At 36.1% G+C, this 22,254-nt stretch overlaps 1 protein-coding gene across 1 annotated transcript; it reads right to left on the bottom strand.

Moving 5' to 3' along the window:
- Positions 1 to 243: 243 nt before the first annotated feature.
- Positions 244 to 21,999, bottom strand: LOC111139115 (proteasome 26S subunit, ATPase 6). Its single transcript, XM_022491270.1, has 14 exons — positions 21,873 to 21,999; positions 20,800 to 20,879; positions 20,670 to 20,709; positions 20,375 to 20,427; positions 17,462 to 17,529; positions 16,724 to 16,838; positions 14,124 to 14,211; positions 12,477 to 12,538; positions 12,266 to 12,389; positions 11,852 to 11,913; positions 9,925 to 10,045; positions 9,489 to 9,569; positions 5,458 to 5,529; positions 244 to 1,059 (listed from the first exon to the last, which is right to left on the bottom strand). The coding sequence occupies exons 1-14, from the start codon at positions 21,997 to 21,999 to the stop codon at positions 941 to 943; spliced, it is 1,212 nt and encodes a 403-aa protein (XP_022346978.1). The 3' UTR covers positions 244 to 940.
- Between the last annotated feature and the right edge of the window lie 255 nt (positions 22,000 to 22,254).

Here is a 22,254-nt window from a genome sequence, read left to right as displayed (position 1 = left end):
TAGGTAACAGAACTTTTGCTTTGAACATTTCTGACATCAACATCCCCTACATCAGACACTTTTAGCCCGGTATCCATAGATACCTACAGAGTCAATGGGTGAACTTGGGAAATAATAAATCTCCTTTAATTTTAGTATATGAAAAATTGTGTGTATTTTTGTGTGACTTTTTCTTGGAAGAGTGTCCAAACCTTACCATTCTAAAAAGGGAACAATCATCTCACATAAATCAAGAAAACCAAGTCACATTTGTTAGCAATTACTTTTAATCATAATCTAAAAAAAGGTTATGGATGTGCATGTACTTTTCCAATTAACTATAACACAGCCTAATCATAGTAAGTAAAAAGTAAACAAAACCTTCCATTATTGATATAAACATACATGTCTATGCTTTGTATAACAACATGTTCTTAGGAACACTGAATGTGGGTACAGTTTTAAAATTCAAAACTTATCATCTAAATAAAACTCATTTTGGTTATTAAATAGTTTATTTACTAAAGAACCTAAAGAACTACAATAAATGTACTTTTAAAAAAGACAAAAATTTGTGTAGGAGAACTGAATCAAACAGATTTTATTCAACTTTTCAGGATGAGGAAAACAAATGATATAAAATAAGTCATAAGAAATGCTCTCGTACTATTTCAAACTACTTTCAATGTTTTACAAAATGCTCACACAGCAAATACGAAAAGCTTTAACATAGTCTTATAACTTTTGCTGCAATAAATGCAACATTAACAAACATACAAATTTCTTCTGTACCAATCTTAAAAGTAGAATTACTGAATTACTAATTTTTACAATGTTATTCATAGTTACTTTTATTCATGTTTTTAATTAGATCATTGCCAATACATACATTATTTTCCTTAACTTTATTTTTACATTAAGCCAGTATCTGTCATGCAGTCATCAAAAACCTTCCAGTAAATTACACAGGTTTGTAGTCCAATTTAGATTCTAGCTTCTTAGAATCAGCCACTTTTCTGACTGCTTTCATGAAGTCTTCCTGTACTACAAAATCATGATCAGCACGAATTGCAAACATACCTGTGGAGAATAAAACAACATGACTGCTATATATAATATGTGAATGATTTCAAAAGAAAACTAAGGGGGGTGGGCAAAATGGGTGAAGGCAGTCAAAAGGCACAAACTTCCAATTATAACATAAGTCCTAGAGATGCAATATATAGCATGATGACTAGATTTAATAATATTGTATTGTAGGGCTGCCTAGGTGGCTCATCAGTTAAGCATCTGCCTTCAGCTCAGGTCATGATCCTAAAGTCCTGGGGATTTGGTCTACATTTGGTCCTGGGATTTGAGCAAGAAGCCTGCTTCTCCCTCTGCTTGCTGCTCCCCCCTGCTTGTGCCCTCTCTCTGACAAATAAGTAAATAAAATCATTTAAAAAAAACTGTACTGTGTATTTGAAAATTGCTGGAAGTTGATCTTAAAAGTTCTCGGTACCAGAAAAAAATATCTTCTTAACTACATGTGGTGATGGATGTTAACTAGATTTATTGTAGTGGTCATTTCACAATAAAAACAAATATCAAATAATGCTGTACACCTGAAATTAACATAATGCTATTTGTTCAATTATATCTCAAAAAAAAAGTTTTTTATGAAAACTAAGTAATTACACGAAGTAAATGTGAAGAAGCCTAAATTTACTACTTCTGAGCCAGTAGCTCTAATTTGTTAAAAACAACCATCATTGTTCAATTAATTTCCTTAACTACAGCAAGCATTGTTTTCCAAACCTAAAGCTAGACATCAACGAGACAACTATCTGGATACTAAAAATCTAGCTCATACAGTCCCTGTATCCAATGACATTCTGAAAAAGCAAAAGTAAAACTATCAACAAAACACATTTTTAAGCCATACCTTCTTAACAGGCAACAACTGCCTGGAAGGAGGGAACACAAGTATGGTTTGGAAAAACACAAAACACCTCCAGTAATTTTGATGGTCTTTCCTTGTTAAAAATCAAAAGCTTAGAGAATAGAAATTATAGGAATTAAAGAAAGTCAACACTGGGCTTTGTATCAAAAACCAATGCCACTATTCACATATTAAAATTTATCTTATTTATCTACAAACTGATATTCTTATATGACTAATGTACAAACATTTTTATATGACTTTGATATTCAAATATCACAAACTTGGAAAACTCAAGTTATTGACAAGTTACTTGTCAAATACTACTTGACAAAGGACTGAAAGTTGTGTGTGTGTGTGTGTGTGTTTTGAAACATTAGGTATATCATGGATATGGGCTCAAGATTTTGTGACAATCCTAATTTCATGATAAGCTAAAGCTAGTAAGTTTTCATTATCTGCTAATTAAATGAATCCTACTAATATTTTCATTGAAGATCTGCTTATATTGACTTTCACTTACCATCAGTGGAATAGAAAATTTCAAAGGTTACTTTCTATCTTTCCTCTTAAGATTTCTATATAGTCTTTGAAATAGTCACTCTATGTTGTATTCAGAAATCAGGTAAATGGAAATTTCTAGTCTTTTAATAGTGAAGTTACAAAACCTGTTTTGAAGGCTACAACTAAAATAGGAAAGTTATTTTTCCAAACTCTGTGCATATGACTATTTCCAAATCATTGTTTAATGAATGACTGAATCTGAGATACATTCTAATCCAAAAAGGACAATAATGTTAGGATTTGAATGGAAAAGACAACTATAACTGAATCAAGTTTATTTTCAATTACAGAAAGATATGTCAGCAAAAAAGGCTTGAAGTCTAATAAAGTCTAATAAAAAGAAAACCAAAGAATTTCAATGTCTACAAATATGAATGTCCCAGGCCACTTAGAAAGCTAAAATTATAATCCACACAGAAGTTATAACTCTTTACTGGAAATACCACATTCTTTTATTTATTTATATATAATATATTTATTATATATACTTATATATAATTATATATAATCGATATATATATATATATTTTTTTTTTTGGGGGGGGGTTTTTTTTTTTTAAGTGTAAGCTCAACACACAACATGGGACTTAAACTCACAATTTAGAGACAAAAAGTTGCCATGCTCTACCTACTGAGCCAGCCAGGCGCCCCATAAAAATAACTTTTTAAAAAATATGTGAGCTATAAACTTCTAGTTATAAATAAGTACCAGGGATGTAATGCACAACATGACTACTGCTAATATTGCTATATGATATATAGGAAAAACAGTAAATCTTAAGAGTTCTTATTATAAAGAGAAACTATTTTTCCTTTTTTCTAATTGTATCTCTATGAGAAGATAAATGTTAGCTGAGCTCTTGTGGTAATCATTACACAATATATGTAAATCAAAGCATCATGCTGTACACAGACTTATGTGGTCATATATGTTAATTACTTCTCAATAAAACTGAAAAAAGGGCGTCTGGTTCAGATGGTTAAGCATCTGCCTTAGGCTCAGGTCACATCTTCAGGTCCTGGGAATCAAGCCCCATGTTGGGCTCCCAGCTCAGTAGGGAGTGGGCTTCTCTTTCTCCATCTGCCTTTGCTCCCTCCCTTTCCTTGTGCTCTCTCTGTCCCTCTCCCTCTCGCTCACTCTCTCAAATAAATGAGATCTTTAAAAAATAATAAAAATAAATAAAACTGGAAAAAAAAGTGAAAAAAGCAAGTATCATAATCTGAGGATATCAACCTTTAGGATTATGACATTGCTTCTGTTTGGATTCCAATTTTACCAAAACAGTACTCTAATAATAATTTGGTCCAGTACAGATTTTGGAAAGAGAATGTCCTAAGTTATTCCAAGTAATTACAGCCACATGCAAGTTTACCACACAACATTTTCTGTATACTAGTCTTTGTTCAAAGATTTTATTTATTTATTTATTTGACAGAGATCACAAGTAGGCAGAGAGGCAGGCAGAGAGAGAGGAGGAAGCAGGCTCCTTGCTGAGCAGAGAGCTCTATGCAGAACTTGATCCCAGGACTCTGGGATCATCACCTGAGCTGAAGGCAGAGGCTTTAACCCACTAAGCCACCCAGGTGCCCCTATACTAGTCTTTGTGATTCTGATTTACTCTGATGTGTATGGAGACCTGCAGATTTTTGATCTAGATACTCAGTCACAGTATACCCATGAAGATACTCTTATGGAGAAGCCATGTCTGAGCAACACCTTTAAACACTAATCTATTAGAGGGGAGGAGGGTGGGAGGATGGGTAAACCTGGTGGTGGGTATTAAGGAGGGCACGTATTACATGGAGCACTGCGTGTGGTGCATAAACAATGAATTTTGGAACACTGAAAAAAATAAACACTAATTTATAAGAAATGTTAAAATAAGGCTATAGGTGATATAAAAACAAGAGGAAATCACATCTGTATACTTAAAAACTATTCACCCACAACGTATGACAGTAACTATAAATACTGTAAAAATTATTTTTTAATTATTACTATAATAAATTCACAACCTTGAGATCAGGACCTGAGCTAAGCTTAAGAGTCAGTCACTTAACCAAATGAACCACACAGGCACCCCTAATTTTTTTAATTTTAAGATTCTGTATGGAAGACAAAGACTAAAGGAATCTATGGTTTTAAAGCCACCTGGTACCAGAAATAAAATAAAAATAGAAAAAATATATTAAAAAACAGTAACATCTGAGGTGCCTGGGTGGCTTAGTAGGTTTCATGTCTGTCTTCGTCTCAGGTCATCATCCCAGGGTCCTGGGATCAAACCCCAGGTCTGCCTTTCTCAGCCTGCCTCTCCCTCTGCCCTTCCCCTGCCTGTTCTCTCTCTCTCTCTCTCTCTCTCTCTCTCTTTCAAATAAGTAAATAAAATCTTAAAAAAAAAATTACATTTTATACAAGTTACATGATCAGAAAATTCATAAATCAATCTTACAAAGCTTATTATTAACGGACTAGTATGAGAAAACAGGTTATCCATTTTGCAGATTACTTCTGGTGCTGGCCCAGTCTGATTTCAGCCAGAGGTGTGGCAGAGTGTTCTGTACAGTCCCAGACTTACTTCAGGGGGCCAGCATGCTATCACATGCAGGTCTTTCCACATTCTGCCCTAAGGCATCCGTAAGTATAAAGGAGTTAACATCCCCAGAGGCAAATTGTCATGGGGGATGAGAGCTGGTAAATAAATGCTCCAGTCTCCATACTTCAGCCAAGTAATCCTGGAAGGCATTCAGTATGTTTCTCTGAGGTCTCACCAAATCAAATCCCCCCATCTACAGCATCTACCTCAGTAGTGCACCCTTATTATAGCTTTGCTTCTTTCCAACTCACTTGCCTGTTCTCTCCTGCTTCTTGGAATCAATTCTCAAAAATCCAAGCACACATACCCTTGCAAAGCCCAGGCTCTGCTACTTGAATAAACCCAAACACATTTTTAACAAATTAAACAAATCAAAATCACTGCACTTTAAACTCATACCTGCTTCAGTACAAACATTTCTCAGGTCTGCTCCATTAAAGCCATCTGAAAGCTTCACAATTGCTTCATAATCTGTTTAGGAAAAAATACTGGAAGTTAGTAATAAATTAAATAAATAAATAAATAAATAAATAGACATTTTCTTGATTTATGCCCATATGGAAAACTTAACTACAGAGCTTGCTCTGAATTTGATCAGCTTGGCATCTATCTGTTAACATTCCTCCATAATATTTAGCAAGTTCTCCACAATATTAACAACCAAACCTATGCTTTTGTTAAGCCAGTACTAAACAGAAATACTTAACTTCTGAAACTTTAAAACCAAGAAATACCATCAATACCTGAAAGCATCTTAACCTGTTTCTACACATTGAAACAGTTATGGATATGTGAACTTGAGTTATCTGTGAAGCCATGACTCATAAAAACTGTAACCAAATCTTTGATTTGAATAAACCTAGAATATTCAGAACCAGCTATTAACCAAAATGAAATTTAGTGCATTAATATAAAATACACCAAAACTGATCATCAGAAATATTTTTCATATTTTTTTTAATTTTTATTTATTTATTTGACAGACAATGATCACAAATAGGCAGAGAGACAGGCAGAGAAAGAGAGGGAAGCAGGCTCCCCGCCGAGCAAAGAGCCCAATGTGGGGCTCGATCCCAGAACTCTGGGATCATGACCTAAGCCGAAGGCAGAGGCTTTAACCCACTGAGCCACCCAGGCACCCCTCATCATATTTTAATCATATATTTTAAACAACTATTTTTCTTAATTTAATTTTTTTTTTTTAGTGTTTCAAGATTCATTGTTTATGTAAACAACTATTTTAAATGGCTAGCTTTTCTGGTTCCTATGCAAGCTCCAAGTGGTGAGGTACCAGATCTATGTTAACAGTAATGGTTATACGACTTTTTTATCCACATGACAGACTTGAAATAAAGAGCTATTGGCTTGGAATAGCAGTTATGGACTCGATATAGAATAAGGAGAGAAATAAGAGACAGCATGGGCTACTACAGTGTAATTCTGATGAGACACCTTTGTCAAGCCATCTGCAGTATGTCAATCTGTATTTGAAATTGGACAGATACTCATTCATTAATTTTCATTCAAGTTCATGTAAGCACCCTGACAGCAGGGATTCCCAAGGTTAGCACAGTATTTGGTATCTAGCAAGAACTCAGTATTGGAAAAAAATCTACAAATTGGCATCCCTAGCTTAGCCTAGTCTTTCCAGCTCAAAACTCTTTTCATATAAGCAATGAGGAAATTAGTGAGAGGCAATAACCAACAATTTTAATCATTTTTGGACCATTAGCTTCTAAGGGTAAAGCTGCCTGGCAATTATACTAGAACAGTATAATGACCCCTAGTCAAAGAGTCAGCAAATTTTCTGTAATGGGCTGAACAGTAAATATTTTAGGCAGGCCATGTGGTCTCTGTCAAAACTATTAATTTCTGCTATTGTAGTGGGAAACTAGTCACAGACAATATATAAACAAATTGCAGTGGCTGTTAAAATAAAACATTACTTACAAAAAGAGAAAGCAGATAGAATTTGGCCCACAGCAATCGTTTGCTGACCTCTATCCTAGACTGCACTCTCACTTCTGGCGATAACGATTTTATCATTTCTCCCCTGTCCTCAAATGTCTAACAATAATTCCCCATCTTCACTCTGACTTGCTTCCTACTTCACTGAGAAAATAAACGTATTCAGAAGAAAAATTCTACAAGTTTTTGACATATATGAGATATTGTCATCATTAGCAACTATTTACTCTGCCTTTCCTCCTATTCTCATAAATGCAAAGTCCATGCTCATATACAGGGCCAACCTTTCTTCAAGGCAAGTGCATCACCAATTTCTCTCTCTCTTCTAGATCACTCACATTAGCATTAAAAAAATGTTGTAAATTCTTCCACCTTAAAGAAAGCTCCTCCAAATCATTATCTCCATTTCCACTATAGCTAGTTTTTTCTCTTCCCCCTTTGCAGCAAATTCCTTGAAAAAAATATCTGAACTCAAAGCCTCTCCCTACAATCTTCTTGAAACCCATCTGAGGTAGGCTCTTACTCTTACTGCTACGAAGAAAATGCTTTGATAAGGTTACCAATAATCTCCACACAGCAAATTCAAAGGTCCATTCTCAGAAGTCTTTTTATCTGACCCACTGTCAGCATCTAACAGGGAATTACCCCCTTTTTGTAATAATTCCTTCATTTACCTTCTAGGACATCACCAGCTCCTGGTTTAATTCCCCACTGTGTGACTATACCTTCTCAGTCTCCTTTGATGGTTCATCCTAACTTCTTAATATTGGAATTATCCCAGCTCACTTGTTGAACCTCTTCTCTATCCATATTTACTTCCTCGGAAATCTCATTTAATCTCAAGACTTTATTTTGTTTTTAACGATTTTATTTATTTGACAGGGAGAGCATGCACACAAGCAGGGGGAACAGCTAGCAGAGAAAGAAGAAGCAGGGAGCAGGGAGCCTGATGCGGCACTCCATCCCAGGACCATGGAATCAAGACCTGAGCTGAAGGCAGCCGCTTAACCAGCTGAGCCACCCAGGCAACCCTAATCTTAAGACTTTAAAAAAAATTTTATGCTATTATTATCCATAATTACATCACCAGCATAGACCCCCCCAATAAACTATTGATGCATATAGATTTACTAATCAACATCTTTACTTGGTATTGAATTGACATCTTAGCTTTAATATATTCAGAATCAAACTCCTTATTCTCCCCGTAAAACCAAATCTTTCCAGTCTTCTCCCGTTGTCATCGATGACAACCCCATCTTTCCATTAGCATGAGTCAAAAAATCTAAGTCTTCCATGGTTCTTCACTTTAGCTCATACCCCACATCTGATTCATTAGCAAGCCCTGTCACCTCTATTTTCAAAATATGTCCAGAATCTCATTATTTTAAGACTCTGGTACTACCTCGGACCACACCACCATCTTTTGTCCGGATTATTAAAATATCCTCCTAACTAATCCTCTTGTTTCTATCCTCGCCCCTCTAGATGCAACCAGAATGATCTTATTTAACATCAGTTTCAAAATATTTATAGATGAAACAATACAATGCCTGGGATTTGCTTTTTAGAAATCCAGAAGGAAGATAAGAGGTGAAAGAGATTACAGATGAAACAAGATTGGCCAAGAGTTAATAATTATTAAAGCTGGGTAGGGGATGAGTAACCTAGGGTTAGAAGTTTGTTATACTCTTATCTCAATTTGTATGCATTTCTAATTTTTGACACTACAAAGTTAAAAATAACAAAAGGTAAGACTTTATCATTGCTCCGCTCACAATCCTTCAATGACAAAAATAAAAAAATAAAAGCAGAAGTTCCTACATAATGACCTCAATATGGCTATATACAATCTGATTCCCATCACTTCTATGATTTCTCTTGCTACCACTGTCCCATTTACTCTGCCATAGACACCTTGGCATCTTTGCTACTCCTGGAATGTTCCAGCCATACACCTACTTCAAAGTTTTTCTCTTGCTATTCCCTCTGTATCATTTCCCCCCAAATTATCTACACCTAGTTCCTTCACCTTTTTAGGTCATTGCTTAAAAATCATCTTCTTGGTAAGTCTTCCTTCTGCTCCCTGCACCTCACCTCCATTTAAAAATGTATCCATTCATTCTGGCTCCTGGCATTATCTATTTCTCTTTTCTTGCTTTATTTTTTTCCATAGCATATATCACCATCTAATATACTAAACATTTTACTGACCTTGTCTGTCTTTTCTGACAATAATGTAAGTTCTGTAAGGCAGGCATTTGTCTGTTTTGTTCATTGCTATATCCCCAGCACTTGAAACAATTCCTAACGTACAAAAGATGCTCAATAAATATTAGCTAAATTTAAGATCTCCATGTTTGCTGAATTTGAAACCAGATTTGGTAGACTATCAGTGATATCTATTAGCATTCTGCTTCATTTACGAAATGTAAATATACATAAAATGGTTATTTCCTTACCTATTTCACCATGCTTTGTAATGGGACCTGCATGGATTTTCAATATGTCTAATCTTGCTTGTTCATTTGGTAAGTCAATATCTGAAAATAAAAAAATTTAAGAAATTCTTTTGCAGTCAGGTTTTGGTTTTATTTTGTTTTGTTTTTAAAGATTTTATTTATTTATTTGACAGACAGAGATGACAAGTAGACAGAGAGGCAGGCAGAGAGAGAGAGGAGGAGGCAGGCTCCCTGCTGAGCAGAGAGCCCGATGCGGGGCTCCATCCCAGGACCCTGGGATCATGACCTGAGCCAAAGGCAGAGGCTTTAACCCACTGAGCCACCCAGGTGCCCAGGTTTTTTTATTTTAAACAAAGTAGGGGGTGAGGAAGAGATACGGAAAGAGAAGTGGACACACACTAAGAGAACACACAGCAGGAGAAGAACTTTAACTCACGTATTTTTCTGTCTAATCTTCCAGGACGAAGCAAAGCAGGATCCAGTGTATCTGGTCTGTTTGTAGCCATGATCATTTTAACTCTATGTAGAGTATCAAATCCATCCATTTGATTCAGTAACTAATATATTTATAAATAAAAATCATTGACAGATTTTTACAAAACATCCCATTAAAAAATAGAGAGCACACAACTTCTATATTTCTAATACTATGAAATACATTGTCTACAGAGAGCATGCCATCTCCAGAATGACCATTTGATGGACTCTCTCTTCCTTCTCTAATATAAAGGTAGAGGTTTTCCAGCCTTGGAAGTTCCAAGATACATTATTGAACTATGTACCTTGTTATAGCTATCAAAAAGTTTTAATAAATTGGAAGGTTTCCATCTAGTCAAGTATTATAAAATTAAACTATTTCGATCTGATTTCCAATGTTCAAATTTTTTTTCATAGCTACTCTTAAAAACATTACTAATAAAATCTAATATATACAGTACTAAGGTATGCCAAACATAAAATTTACGTTCAAAAAACCAGATACAATGACATTTCCACAAATCTGACAATAAATCTAATACATATCTTTTCAAATAATTCCACTACCCATAGAAATACTGAGACAGTAAGCATATTTCCTTCAATTACTAAAGTTTTCTTGAATATTTAAAAACCTAATTGCATTCAACAAACTCTTTAAAACATACCTAGCTTAACAATATGTCTATCTCTTTTCCAAAATATCTGAGAGCTGACAACATATCAGTTACTTGTATAAAACTATCATCAATGTGGGCTGCCTGGGTGGCTCAGCCGGTTAAGCATGGGCCTTTGGCTCAGGTCATGATCCCAGGGTCCTGGGATCAAGTCCCGCATTGGACTCCTTGCTCAGTGGGAAGCCTGCTTCTCCCCCTGCTTGTACTCTCTTTCCCTCTCTTTTTCTGACAAATAAACAATAAAATCTTTAAAAACAACAACAACAACAAAACTAGCATCCGTGTTGTTTCAAAATACCTCAATTAAAGGTTTCCAGGAGTATAGAATTTGAAAATGCTGTATATACTCTCAGCAGATCACTATATTTTATGAAAAGTCCTTTTCAACTACCCCTACTGAGATGGAATTTGACACTATTACTTATGCTACCTAGCTTCGTAGAAGCTGAAAAATACGTTTGGGATCTTGCCATCACTTTCATAGAATTTGGAGTGGGGAAACGCTTTATATACATTCTAATATTACAACATCCATCTTCTTCAATTATCAAAACTAATTTAGTTTCTTCTTATTCTCAGGAAAAGTGTTAGCGATTTTTAGAGCAGCCTCATTCATAATTATAACTCACTTATTGCCACTAGTTTTAGTATGTCGATTACTTACAAAATGTCTTAATGAAACAAGTGCAAGACCACGTTCACAAAATGTGAACATCAGAATAATATACAATTTAAATATCTGAATGGCTTGTGTGCTCAAAATACATGGAGTAGTATACCTACATATCATACAGAATTTTGTAACTACTCCTATTACTTTGCAACAGACATTTTCTTACTAGAGATTGTGGCACAGAAATGTGTTTATTCCTGACAATATTTTCAAACTTTATACTTAAGTGTTTTGTTTTGTTTAAGACTTATTCATTTATTTGAGAGAAAGCATGTGAGCACGGGGAAGGGCAGAGGGAAAGAATCTCAAGCAGACTCCCCGCTGAGCACAGAGCCCAATTTATGCCTTGATCCCATAATCCTGAGATCATGACCTGAGCTGAAATCAAGAGTTGGATGCTCACCCAACTGAGCCACACAGCACCCCTTAAGTGTGTTCTTCATGTAAACCACTGTCCACATTTTGACCTTCAAATATCCAGTGTTTTCATTTAATACACAGTGGCTTCTTTTTAAACCCTCTTTACCAAATATTACCTCCATCAAAGTTCGCTGAATCTCTCTATCAGCTGAAGTACCCTCAGAAAACCGACGACCACCTAAAATAATGATATGGAAACTCAAATGTGTTACTCTTTTCCTCTACAACCATCATTTAAGATAACAGAATAACAGTATCTGGAGTTAAAAACATTAAAATAAAAATTAAATAGTAAGAATTATACTGATGAAGTTAGAGTTGATTTTGATAAGACATTTCTCATTTTGTCGATGTCAAATTAAAACTGGTTAAACTTTCTTAAGAATTTTTTTTAAAGTAACCTTTAATTCATTTTGCTATTTCACACAATTTGCAGTTATAGATGAAGGGGGGTTCCTTTAGATTTTTAAGAAATTTCTTAACACTTTCAAAAAAAGTTCAAAATAAACTTTAAAAGGTGTTATTCTTACCAATGGCATCTATTTCATCCATAAAAATAATGCATGGTTGATGATCCCTGGCATAATTAAACATTTCTCTGATCAAACGAGCACTTTCACCAATGTACTTGTCTACAATAGAACTAGATACAACCTGATTAAAGGAAAAACATTAAGGTAAACATAAGATAATTCAAATAAAATTTAATTTCAACAGCTACAAAAAGAATCTTCCCTTTACCTTTAAGAAATTGCAGTCCAGCTGGCTAGCAACAGCTCGTGCCAAGAGTGTTTTTCCTGTGCCTAAAATGATAGAAGAAATCCTAATTAGATGGAAAGCAAAACAAATTTTCAAAAGCCTTTTTAGGTTATCCTCCAGCCAGTAAATTTTATAAAATGAAAGCTAAATCCTAAAGAGAATTTCCATTTAAAATTCTTTTTTTCCCATTTAAAATTCTAAAGCATTTCAACTTTCAGTATTAAAATTTTAAATTTTATTCAAAAAATCCCTTGTAAAAATATGTACCTTCAAAAATATATCAAACCCAATTTACAGACACTACAGAAGTCTGTTACATTATTAGTCTGTTACATCCACTGGTCTCTCCTGTGTAATGAATGCATCTTTTACCTATGCATGATATTATAATATCAACTATTGGTTATTTGGAAAACTACTGGTTCAGTGAGTTATGAAAATCTTCCAAATGTTGGCATTTTTCATTATATAATATTTAAAAGCCACATTTATTAATATTACCAATCTCATCTCATCTTTAAAGTATTAACATCAGAAAGTTCTCAGATGGGGGTGCCTGGCTCAGTTGGTTAAGGTCCAACTCTTGATTTCAGCTCAGGTCATGATCTAAGGGTTGTGAGCTAGAGCCCAGTGTCAGGTTCCTTGCTGAGTGTGGAGCCTGCTTAAGATTCTCTTTCTCCCTCCCTTCAGCCCTTCCTCCCACTCACTATACATGCGCACTTTCTCTCTAAAAAAATTTTTAAAAGCTGTCAGATATAAGTTTGAAAATCTAATTTTCACCTGAAAGCTCAAATTTTATCACTGGCTACAAATGGTGTCAGTTGTTTTTAACATAACAGGCTAACTACATTCATTTTTGAAAAAACGTTTGCCGGATAAGCAATAATCAATCTGAATAATCAAAAACCAGTCTGACAATGACAGAATGTCTATAAATTATGTTTTCAAGTAAAAATGATATCCTATGAAAAGCAGCTTATTTCAGCTGACAACTCAAGGCACAAGTGCTTCTCCTAGAGATAACTATCCTATTCAGGATGAAAGAGAAGTACTTTACATGTATTTCCCATCTCATCACATAGAATATAAAACGTTATTCAAAAATCAGGACTTAATAAAAATAATTTTTACGGCTTCAAGAAGAACATCTAAAAGTGAAACTCACATTTTTTTTTAAAATACTGCAAGTATGAACAGTCAATAACACGATGACTACTTGTACCATTTCATGCCACTGACGTAACAGACCCATGCCATGGCATGAGCAGTTTTACCCACACTGCTTTTGCACCATCAGCACAGAAGTCAACAGAGTGAACATGGTAACTAACGTCCTAAATATTATCAAAGTAAGGTCTGACCTTGCAGACTCCCTGAAAGTGTCTCAGGAACAGCCAGAGGTCTGTGAACCACACAGGACCAATGCACCAGAATCATATGGCATGTTAAGATGCACATCCTATGAAGCAAAGAGGACTAAGCATATCTGAGAGAATAGCAGACAGACATCATGTATTCCTTTCTTACTCTGAAGAGAGTGGAGGCTGGAATAGCCCACATTAAATTTTCACCTTACTTTTTCATTCCTTCATTCATTTATTAGTAGGTCAGACATAATTCAACACTAACCTGGTGGTCCATATAACAAACAGCCTTTTGGAGGTATTATTCCTACACGCTGGAATAATTCTGGGTTTGTAAGAGGCAATTCTATCACCTAGAAAAGAAGTTAACTGTTTCTTAAAAAGTCGGTAAAGATTTTGATAAGCTTTAAAATACTTTAAGTGTAATAACAGTATAGTTAGATATACACGTTATAATTCATAATAGATCTAGAATTCCATGCTATATATATAATATATATAATATAAAGCCATTTATATTAGAGGTTATTCTTCAGGTAAATTTAAGATTTTTTTTAATTAGGTAAAAACTAATTTAAAGTCTGTAGCTATTTTAACTAACTATACACTTGAATGAAGTGATGGTTACATAAGCATATAATTTGTCAAGATATGTGAATTGTACATTTATTATCTGTGCATTTTACTGAATGTAAATTATGCCTCAATGAAAAATCACACTACAAACAAAAAAGAAAAAACAAAAATGGTCTATATTATTTTGTATTTGGGACTACAACACAAAATAATTATAAAATGGGAGAACTGAATAAGTTAGAACTGCCATTAGGAGAAAAGGCATATAAAATTTTCATATTGTCATTTTGTTGGAGCAGCCTTAAAAGAAACATATTTCAGGGCACCTGGCTGGCTCAGTTGGTACAGCAGGTGACGCTTAATCTTGGAGTTTTGAGTTCAAGCCCACAGTAGATTATGAAAGAAAAATAAACTTAAAAAAAAAAAAAAGAACCATATATTTTGCTCTCAATCTCCTACTAAGATTGATTCAAGCAAAGAAAGCTGAAGAATAGAAAAACTGAGGGTTTGACTACCCAAATTTAACTCTTTATAGTACCAGTAACTTTGAGAAATAAGCTTATATTAATAGTTGTGTCATTAAAATAAAATAAAACAAAAAAAATAAGGTGTGATTAAAATAAACAAAAAGTATAAGAAATCAATATTCTTAGTGTCTGCAGATAGAAAGGAGTATTGCATGTGCATGTTTTGTGGGCTGTGTAGGGGGATGTGTGTGTGTGTGAGATAAGAGAGACAGAGACATTCTGCTCCTATGGCTGATACAGCAAATCACTATAGACAAGATCTCACAGTTTCATGAAGCACTCGTTCTTCTTCTGCTGCCCTTTCATTAACTACAAAGTAAGAATAGACTTTTATTTGTAATGATGCTAGTGCTTCCTTAACTATGGTCAAAAACAATTTGGGGGCGCCTGGGTGGCTCAGTGGGTTGGGCCTCTGCCTTCAGCTTGGGTCATGATCTCGGGGTCCTGGGATCGAGCCCCGCATCAGGCTCTCTGCTCAGCAGAGAGCCTGCTTCTCCTTCTCTCTCCGCCTGCCTCTCTGCCTACTTGTGGTCTCTGTCTGTCAAATAAATAAATAAAATCTTAAAAAAAAACAAAACAAAACATAATTTGGCTCCATAATCACCTGGAATGCTTGTTTAAATGCTAACTTCTATGTCCTGACCCCCAATCTACTGCATCAAAATCATGCAGAGGGCCTCGGAATCTGTATCTTTAATAAGAGTTCTGGAAAACTTAATATGCTAATGTCTGAAAATTACCGGCTTGGTGCTTAAATCAGATGATATAAGCCATAATAACTGTTCTCATCCATTCCTAAATATTTCCATCCTATATTAGGATGAAACCAATAGGAAAATGCTTTAAATCTGCTTTAAAGAGAATGGTTGGGACGTCTGGGTGGCTCAGATGGTTAACTGTCTGCCTCTGGCTCAAGTTATAATCTCCAGCTCCTGGGATCGAGCCCGCCATCAGGTTCCCTCCTCAGTGGGGCTTCTCCCTCTCTCTCTGCCTCTCCCCTCTGCTTGTGCTCTCTCTCTCTCTCTCAAATGAATTAAAAAAAATAAATAAACCTAAAAAAAAAAAAATTGTTAAAAAGCCATCTGTGTTATGAACCAAGGAAAGCAAAGAAATCCTCATTTGATACTTCACCTAAAAGTTTAAAAGGTTTAAGCTACCCTAAAGCCAATATTTTTCTTAAATGGCAGCAAATATTATTTTATTTATCAAATAAAATATTTAAGGTCCAGGGGCACCTGGCTGGCTCAGTCCATGGAGCATGTGACTCTTAGTCTCAGGGTTATGAATTCGAGCCCCACACTGAATGTGGAGATTACTTAAAAAAAAATTTTTTTTTAAATCTTAAAAAAAATTTTAAGGTACAGGTGACTTACTTTAAGGACGGGAAGCTAACATTAATAAGGTTATGGGAAAAACTGTATTACACATGACCCAAAAGAGCTCTGACCCCCGTAACCTATGATAACCAAAACCACAAATGGCATGGGCATTAGATTTTATCAATTATTAGCTTTTTCTTTTCTTTTTTGTCACAAAAAGAGCAGGGCTTTTCCAACACCAAATTATCTCCAAATTAACAATACCTATAATTTCCATAGCTAGAAATTCAGTGCTATTAATCTCTCAGCGAGAATATTAAATGTATAATGTTTAGTAACCACTATTTGGACAAAGTAATCTTTCATTCTCTTTCTCCCTTTGGGTATCTTAAAACCAGTACTATTTATTATTAAGTTCAGAGAACAAAGCAGATACTACCAACCTCTCTTAATTCCCGAATCTGTTCTGATAGTCCTCCAATTTCAGAATAAGAAACATTCCCAGGGTCCTCATGAGACATGTTGTAGACCAATGGATCCACCTCTCTTGGCAAATATCTATAATGACAAGATATGTATTTTTCTTTTATAAGATGTATTTTCTCTCAGCCTATAGAGAGAGTATAAACGACTTGCTTATGTAAGCATCTGTAGATGGTCTCATAAAAATGTATTTACATTAATTAGAAATTAGTAAAAGGGAAAAAGTGGCAAGATACTCATTGATTTCAAGAAGCATATATTTGGTGGGGGGCACCTGAGTGCCTCAGTCAGTTAAGCACCTGCCTTTGGCTCAGGTCACATCTCAGAGTCCTGAGATCAAGCCCTACTTCAGGCTCCCTGCTCAGCAGGGAGTCTGCTTCTCCCTCTCCCTGGGCCCTCACCATCCCCTCCATTCTCTCTCTCTCAAATAAATAAAATCTTTTAAAAAAGCAGCATATATTTTGTTTTTTTTTTTAATTATTATGTTTAATTAGCCAGCATACAGTACATCATTAGTTTTTGATGAAGTGTTCAACAAATCATTCGTTGCATATACCACCCAGTGCTCATGACCACACATGTCCTCAATACCCATCACTCAGTTACCCCATCCCCCTAACCCCCCAAGAAGCATGTATTTTGGCTAAAATCTTCCCTCTATGAAAATAAAAGTAAAATAAATAGAATAAGAAACCTACCTCATGATTGTTAGTGTGGTCATATCCAAAGCAACTCTTGTTCCTGGCTTCAGCTTACTTTTGTCAAGCTAATTTTACAAAACAAAGTGTTACATAACACTTAAAAGGGGAAATATTTTAACAAGAGAATAATACTTAGAAGCCAAATAATCATTTTCATTCTTCAGAGAGAACACTAATATCAGATTATAAACACATGCCAACAGAAGGGCTTATAAAGGTAATTCATTCAAAGTTATTTCCCTTAAAAGAATGCCCACTATGCAACTCAGTGTGAAATGTAAAATCACCAATATATAAAGTTTGTGGTGGAAAAGGCCTTATTTTTTTTTTAAAGATTTTATTTATTTATTTGACAGACAGAGATCACAAGTAGGCAGAGAGGCAGGCAGAGAGAGAGGAGGAAACAGGCTCCTTGCTGAGCAGAGAGCCCGATGTGGGGCTTGATCCCAGGACCCTGGAATCATGACCTGATCCGAAGGCAGAGGCGTTAACCCACTTACCACCCAGGCGCCCTGAAAAGGCCTTATTCTTAGAGAAAGAAATGAATATTAGTATTTTAGTTTCAAAGGCTCACTATCTGATACAGTTTTGCTCATTATTTTGATTTAGGCACTATAATATAATGACTGGCAATTAGTACCAAAGTATTTATACAGAAATCTCTAAGTTAACATTTTGGGGGAAGGAAAGGGAAGCATTTTAAAGGTATGCCTTTCATTTATTTTTTCATTTAAAGTCTTTTTATTTATTTTTTATTAAATAAATTTAGCACATAACATCATGTTAAGTTTAAGGTGTACAGTGTTACTTTGGTAATATGTCCTTTAGATTTACTTTAAAAACTATAGCTTTGGGGAAGAACATGCTACTTGACTACAGGAAATAAGGGAGAAATGCACTCATTCTGTATCCCCTTAGAGGTTTTTATTAAAATGCTAAAACCGGGGCGCCTGGGTGGCTCAGTGGGTTAAGCCTCTGCCTTCAGCGCAGGTCATTATCTCAGGGTCCTGGGATCGAGCCCCACATCGGGCTCTCTGCTCAGCAGACAGCCCGCTTCCCCCTCGCTCTCTCTGCCTGCCTCTCTGCCTACTTGTGATCTCTCTGTCAAATAAATAAATAAAATCCTAAAAAAATAAAATATAAAATAAAACACTAAAACCAAAACTAAAAAAACCCCCAGCAATCATCATTCATGCTTTTTGCTACGTGTCAGATATTATGCTAAATACAGTATATATTAGACTGAATCATATTGAACAACTTACTGGCAAATTTAGGCAGGGTAACTTACTTGGATAGAGTAAGAATCTAACCAACAGATTCACCTCATACTCAGGATGTTACTTTTCTAAAAGTAAGTTATTTTTGAGAGTTTAAAAAACTACTTGCCAATACAATTTCAGAATCATACAAATTACTAGTTTTCACAGGATTTTATAAAGAACTCTAAATTTAGGGGGCGCCTGGGTGGCTCAGTGGGTTAAGCCGCTGCCTTCGGCTCAGATCATGATCTCAGAGTCCTGGGATCGAGCCCCGCATCGAGCCCCGCATCGGGCTCTCTGCTCAGCAGGGAGCCTGCTTCCTCCTCTCTCTCTGCCTGCCTCTCTGACTGCTTGTGATCTCTCTGTCAAATAAATAAATAAAATCTTTAAAAAAAAAAAAACAAAAAACCTCTAAATTTAGGATTTAGTGCCAATGAAAATGAAGTGGAGATAAGCAAAAATACTAGCTTTAATATAACGGATTAAACTTTAAAAAGTTGCTAATATGTGAAGTACTTGAAAAGAGCTACACAAAAATCAATGTAAAGCTTTTTCAACATTTTTATGTATAGAAAATATATACCCTAGATTTTCTTATCTTGTCCATTTTTCAAATACTCTCTTGCCCTCATACAATTATGAAGTGTCTTAGAAATACCAACTTTTGGAATCCAGAAGGCCCTGTAAAGGACACAGAACTCCTTTGTCAGGCTAGACATTTAATATTTTGATTTAGAAAATGTCTTTCCACTTATATGCTAGGCAAAATACTAGGATAAGATTTAGTCCCTGGGTTAAATTCCACTCTACGGCCATGTGGTATCAATGTTTTCAAACATGAACCCGTGATATGACAAACACTCAGAAAAAGTTCTTCCAATTAATCTATAAGAAAGTTCTAAGGATACTTCCTGAAGAATAGGATAGTACATGAACTGACTTCTGAGCCTCCTAAAATTACTTAAAGCCATTGTTGACATTTTTTATGACAGCAAAATGAAATCGGCAGTTATTTCAATTTGCCTATCCTAATCTAAATGAACTCATACAAAATCAACTTAGGCTACAGAAAAGTCTTTGAGTAACATTTCTGAATGTTTAAATATAAAACATAAGTAATTGATAAGGTCTAAGTCTCTTCAAAAAAGACAATAAGGGGCGCCTGGGTGGCTCAGTGGGTTAAAGCCTCTGCCTTTGGCTCAGGTCATGATCCCAGGGTCCTGGGATCAAGCCCCACATCAGGCTCTCTGCTCAGCAGAGAGCCTGCTTCCTCCTCTCTCTCTGCCTGCCTCTCTGTCTACTTGTGATCTGTCTGTCAAATAAATAAATAAATAAAATCTTTAAAAAAAAAAAAAAAGACAATAAAATAATATGATCTGAGATATTTTCCAGTTCTAAAATCTTAGATTTCTAAATACGTAGAGCTTACTGAAGCAATGTACTCTTATCACATAGAGAATAGAGAATAGAGAAATAGAGAATACCAGGTCAATGCCCATGGTTTGAATTCAAGTTTTGTGTTATATCTGAACAAATCACCTTTAGGAGTTATGAGTATAATGCTTGACCTGCTTACCTCAAGAATGAAATAACATATATGAAAGCACTTTTACCAATTATAAAGCACTGTACAGAGGTAGAGTGTTACCTGTCGACGACAACCCACAACATATCTTGGTCCATTTGTAGCTTTAACAATGACTAGAGGAAGAAAATGAAAGGACAAATTGAAACATAGAAAGTGAAGAATATATATATATCCATATTGATGGTTTATTTCTGTCCTCCAAGAAGATAATAATTGAAAGAAAACTCAGTCTATGCAAGAATATCATCTACCTTCATTATTATCATTAAACTAATAAGCATTTCAAAAGTTCATGGTGGGAGGAAGGGGAATCCACTCTTTTTTTCCTTTACTAGTTAACAGTCCATCCACTTACATTTTTCCTCAGTTAGTTGCTTAAGTACTTCACCCACAATCTGGGAAATGAAAAAAAAAAGCATTATTTTTTGCCAATAACTAAAAACCAAATTGCCATCACTCCCTATACCCCAAACTCCATTACCTACCTGCCCAACACTTTGTAAGGCCTTCAGATCATTTTCAGATTTTTCATACTGCTTGGTAAGTTCTTTTAATTGTTCCCTTACTGAAATAATATAATTTGAACATTTTTAATTAAACAATAATCTTAGTGAGTTTAAGTCACTAAGTATCACTTTACTTAAGTTAATTCCGGTCTCTTTTACTTTACATATATTTTATATCCACTGTATGAAACCACAAAGAAGAAATAATCCGCTTGTAGGGGACATGCTTAAAAATGAAATGTTACAGGAAAAGCACCTAATTCTTATTTTCTTGATTGGCAATACTTGTTCAAGCACATTCATAACAGATATTGACACTCTTTGAGACTACAAATCCCAATGATAAAAGAGACCCTTCCTCACCTCTTCAGCTACCCGCATGTATTATTACTCTATGGCTTTCCACCCTAAATAAGGTCAACAAGAGCAGTGATCTACAGAATTAGGTGGTTCTTTCTCCATTTAATCAAACCACACAGGCTTTTCAGTGAAGGTGCACTACGAAAAAATGTAAGCGCCCTTTTAGTTCAGGAGGTGAGAGAAACTTGTATGCCTGGTGGAGTACAACTCAAAATAGGAGGAAAGACGACGAAGGTTATTATGATCCACCGATGGACTCCTCTCTCAAGCTCCGCTCCGGCTCTCCACCGCAATAACAAGCCAGCACCTCGAGTCTCATCTCTTGCTTGAGCTTCCTTGACCCAAGTCTCCTCTCCTCTTTGGGTCCCGGGACTCACTATGCCGCCCTCTTTGCACCCCAGTCTGGCAAACATCCCTGGCCCACTTCTTCCTCACTCCTCCTCCAGTCCTCTTCCACTTCCATCTCGGATCTGGGGATGGTCTCTCTGTCACCTGGACCAGACTGGGCCATTTCTACGCCCGAAGAGGCTGTGTTTCCCAAGCTCAGGGCCGGATGACAAAGCGCCTTGTCCCTGGACCGAGGCCTCCCTATCCCTGGGGCTCGGTTGCCGGGCTCGGCCAAGGGCCTCTGCTTTGTTAGAGACAGAAGCATGTCCAGGCATAGGACTGTGTGGAAAGAAAGGTGCACTCACACTCCTTGAGACGGCCGTCGATCTCCTTGTGCTCCAGTAGCTTCTTGCGGTAGTCCTGAAGCGCCTTATCTCTAGGGTCCGCCATGATGAGAAGCCGTCGCTCATAGGGGATGCCGGGAATGGCCATGGCCGCCCGGGCGGGGGAAGGGGCGGGGCGAGGGAGGAAAGCCTCCCAAGGGGCGCGGATTCGTGGAAGGCCCCGCCCCTTCCGGTTGGCTCCGCCTCTGTACTCCACTCCTCCCCCTCTGTGTCTCCTTTCATCTACGGCGCCGTAGTGCACCGAAGGAGGCCTCCAACTACACCGCCCCCTGCAGGTCGTACTTGGTAGAGCAGAGGGCTGTGGTCCAGGTCGTCCCCAGAGAGGTCTCGATATTGTTAAATC

Source organism: Enhydra lutris, unplaced genomic scaffold (genome assembly GCF_002288905.1).
Source record: "Enhydra lutris kenyoni isolate GAN:26980312 unplaced genomic scaffold, ASM228890v2 scaffoldscaffold4, whole genome shotgun sequence".
Lineage (NCBI taxonomy): Eukaryota > Metazoa > Chordata > Mammalia > Carnivora > Mustelidae > Enhydra > Enhydra lutris.
Note: the sequence above shows the minus strand (reverse complement) of the source record. Positions and strands in the feature narration are given on the sequence as shown.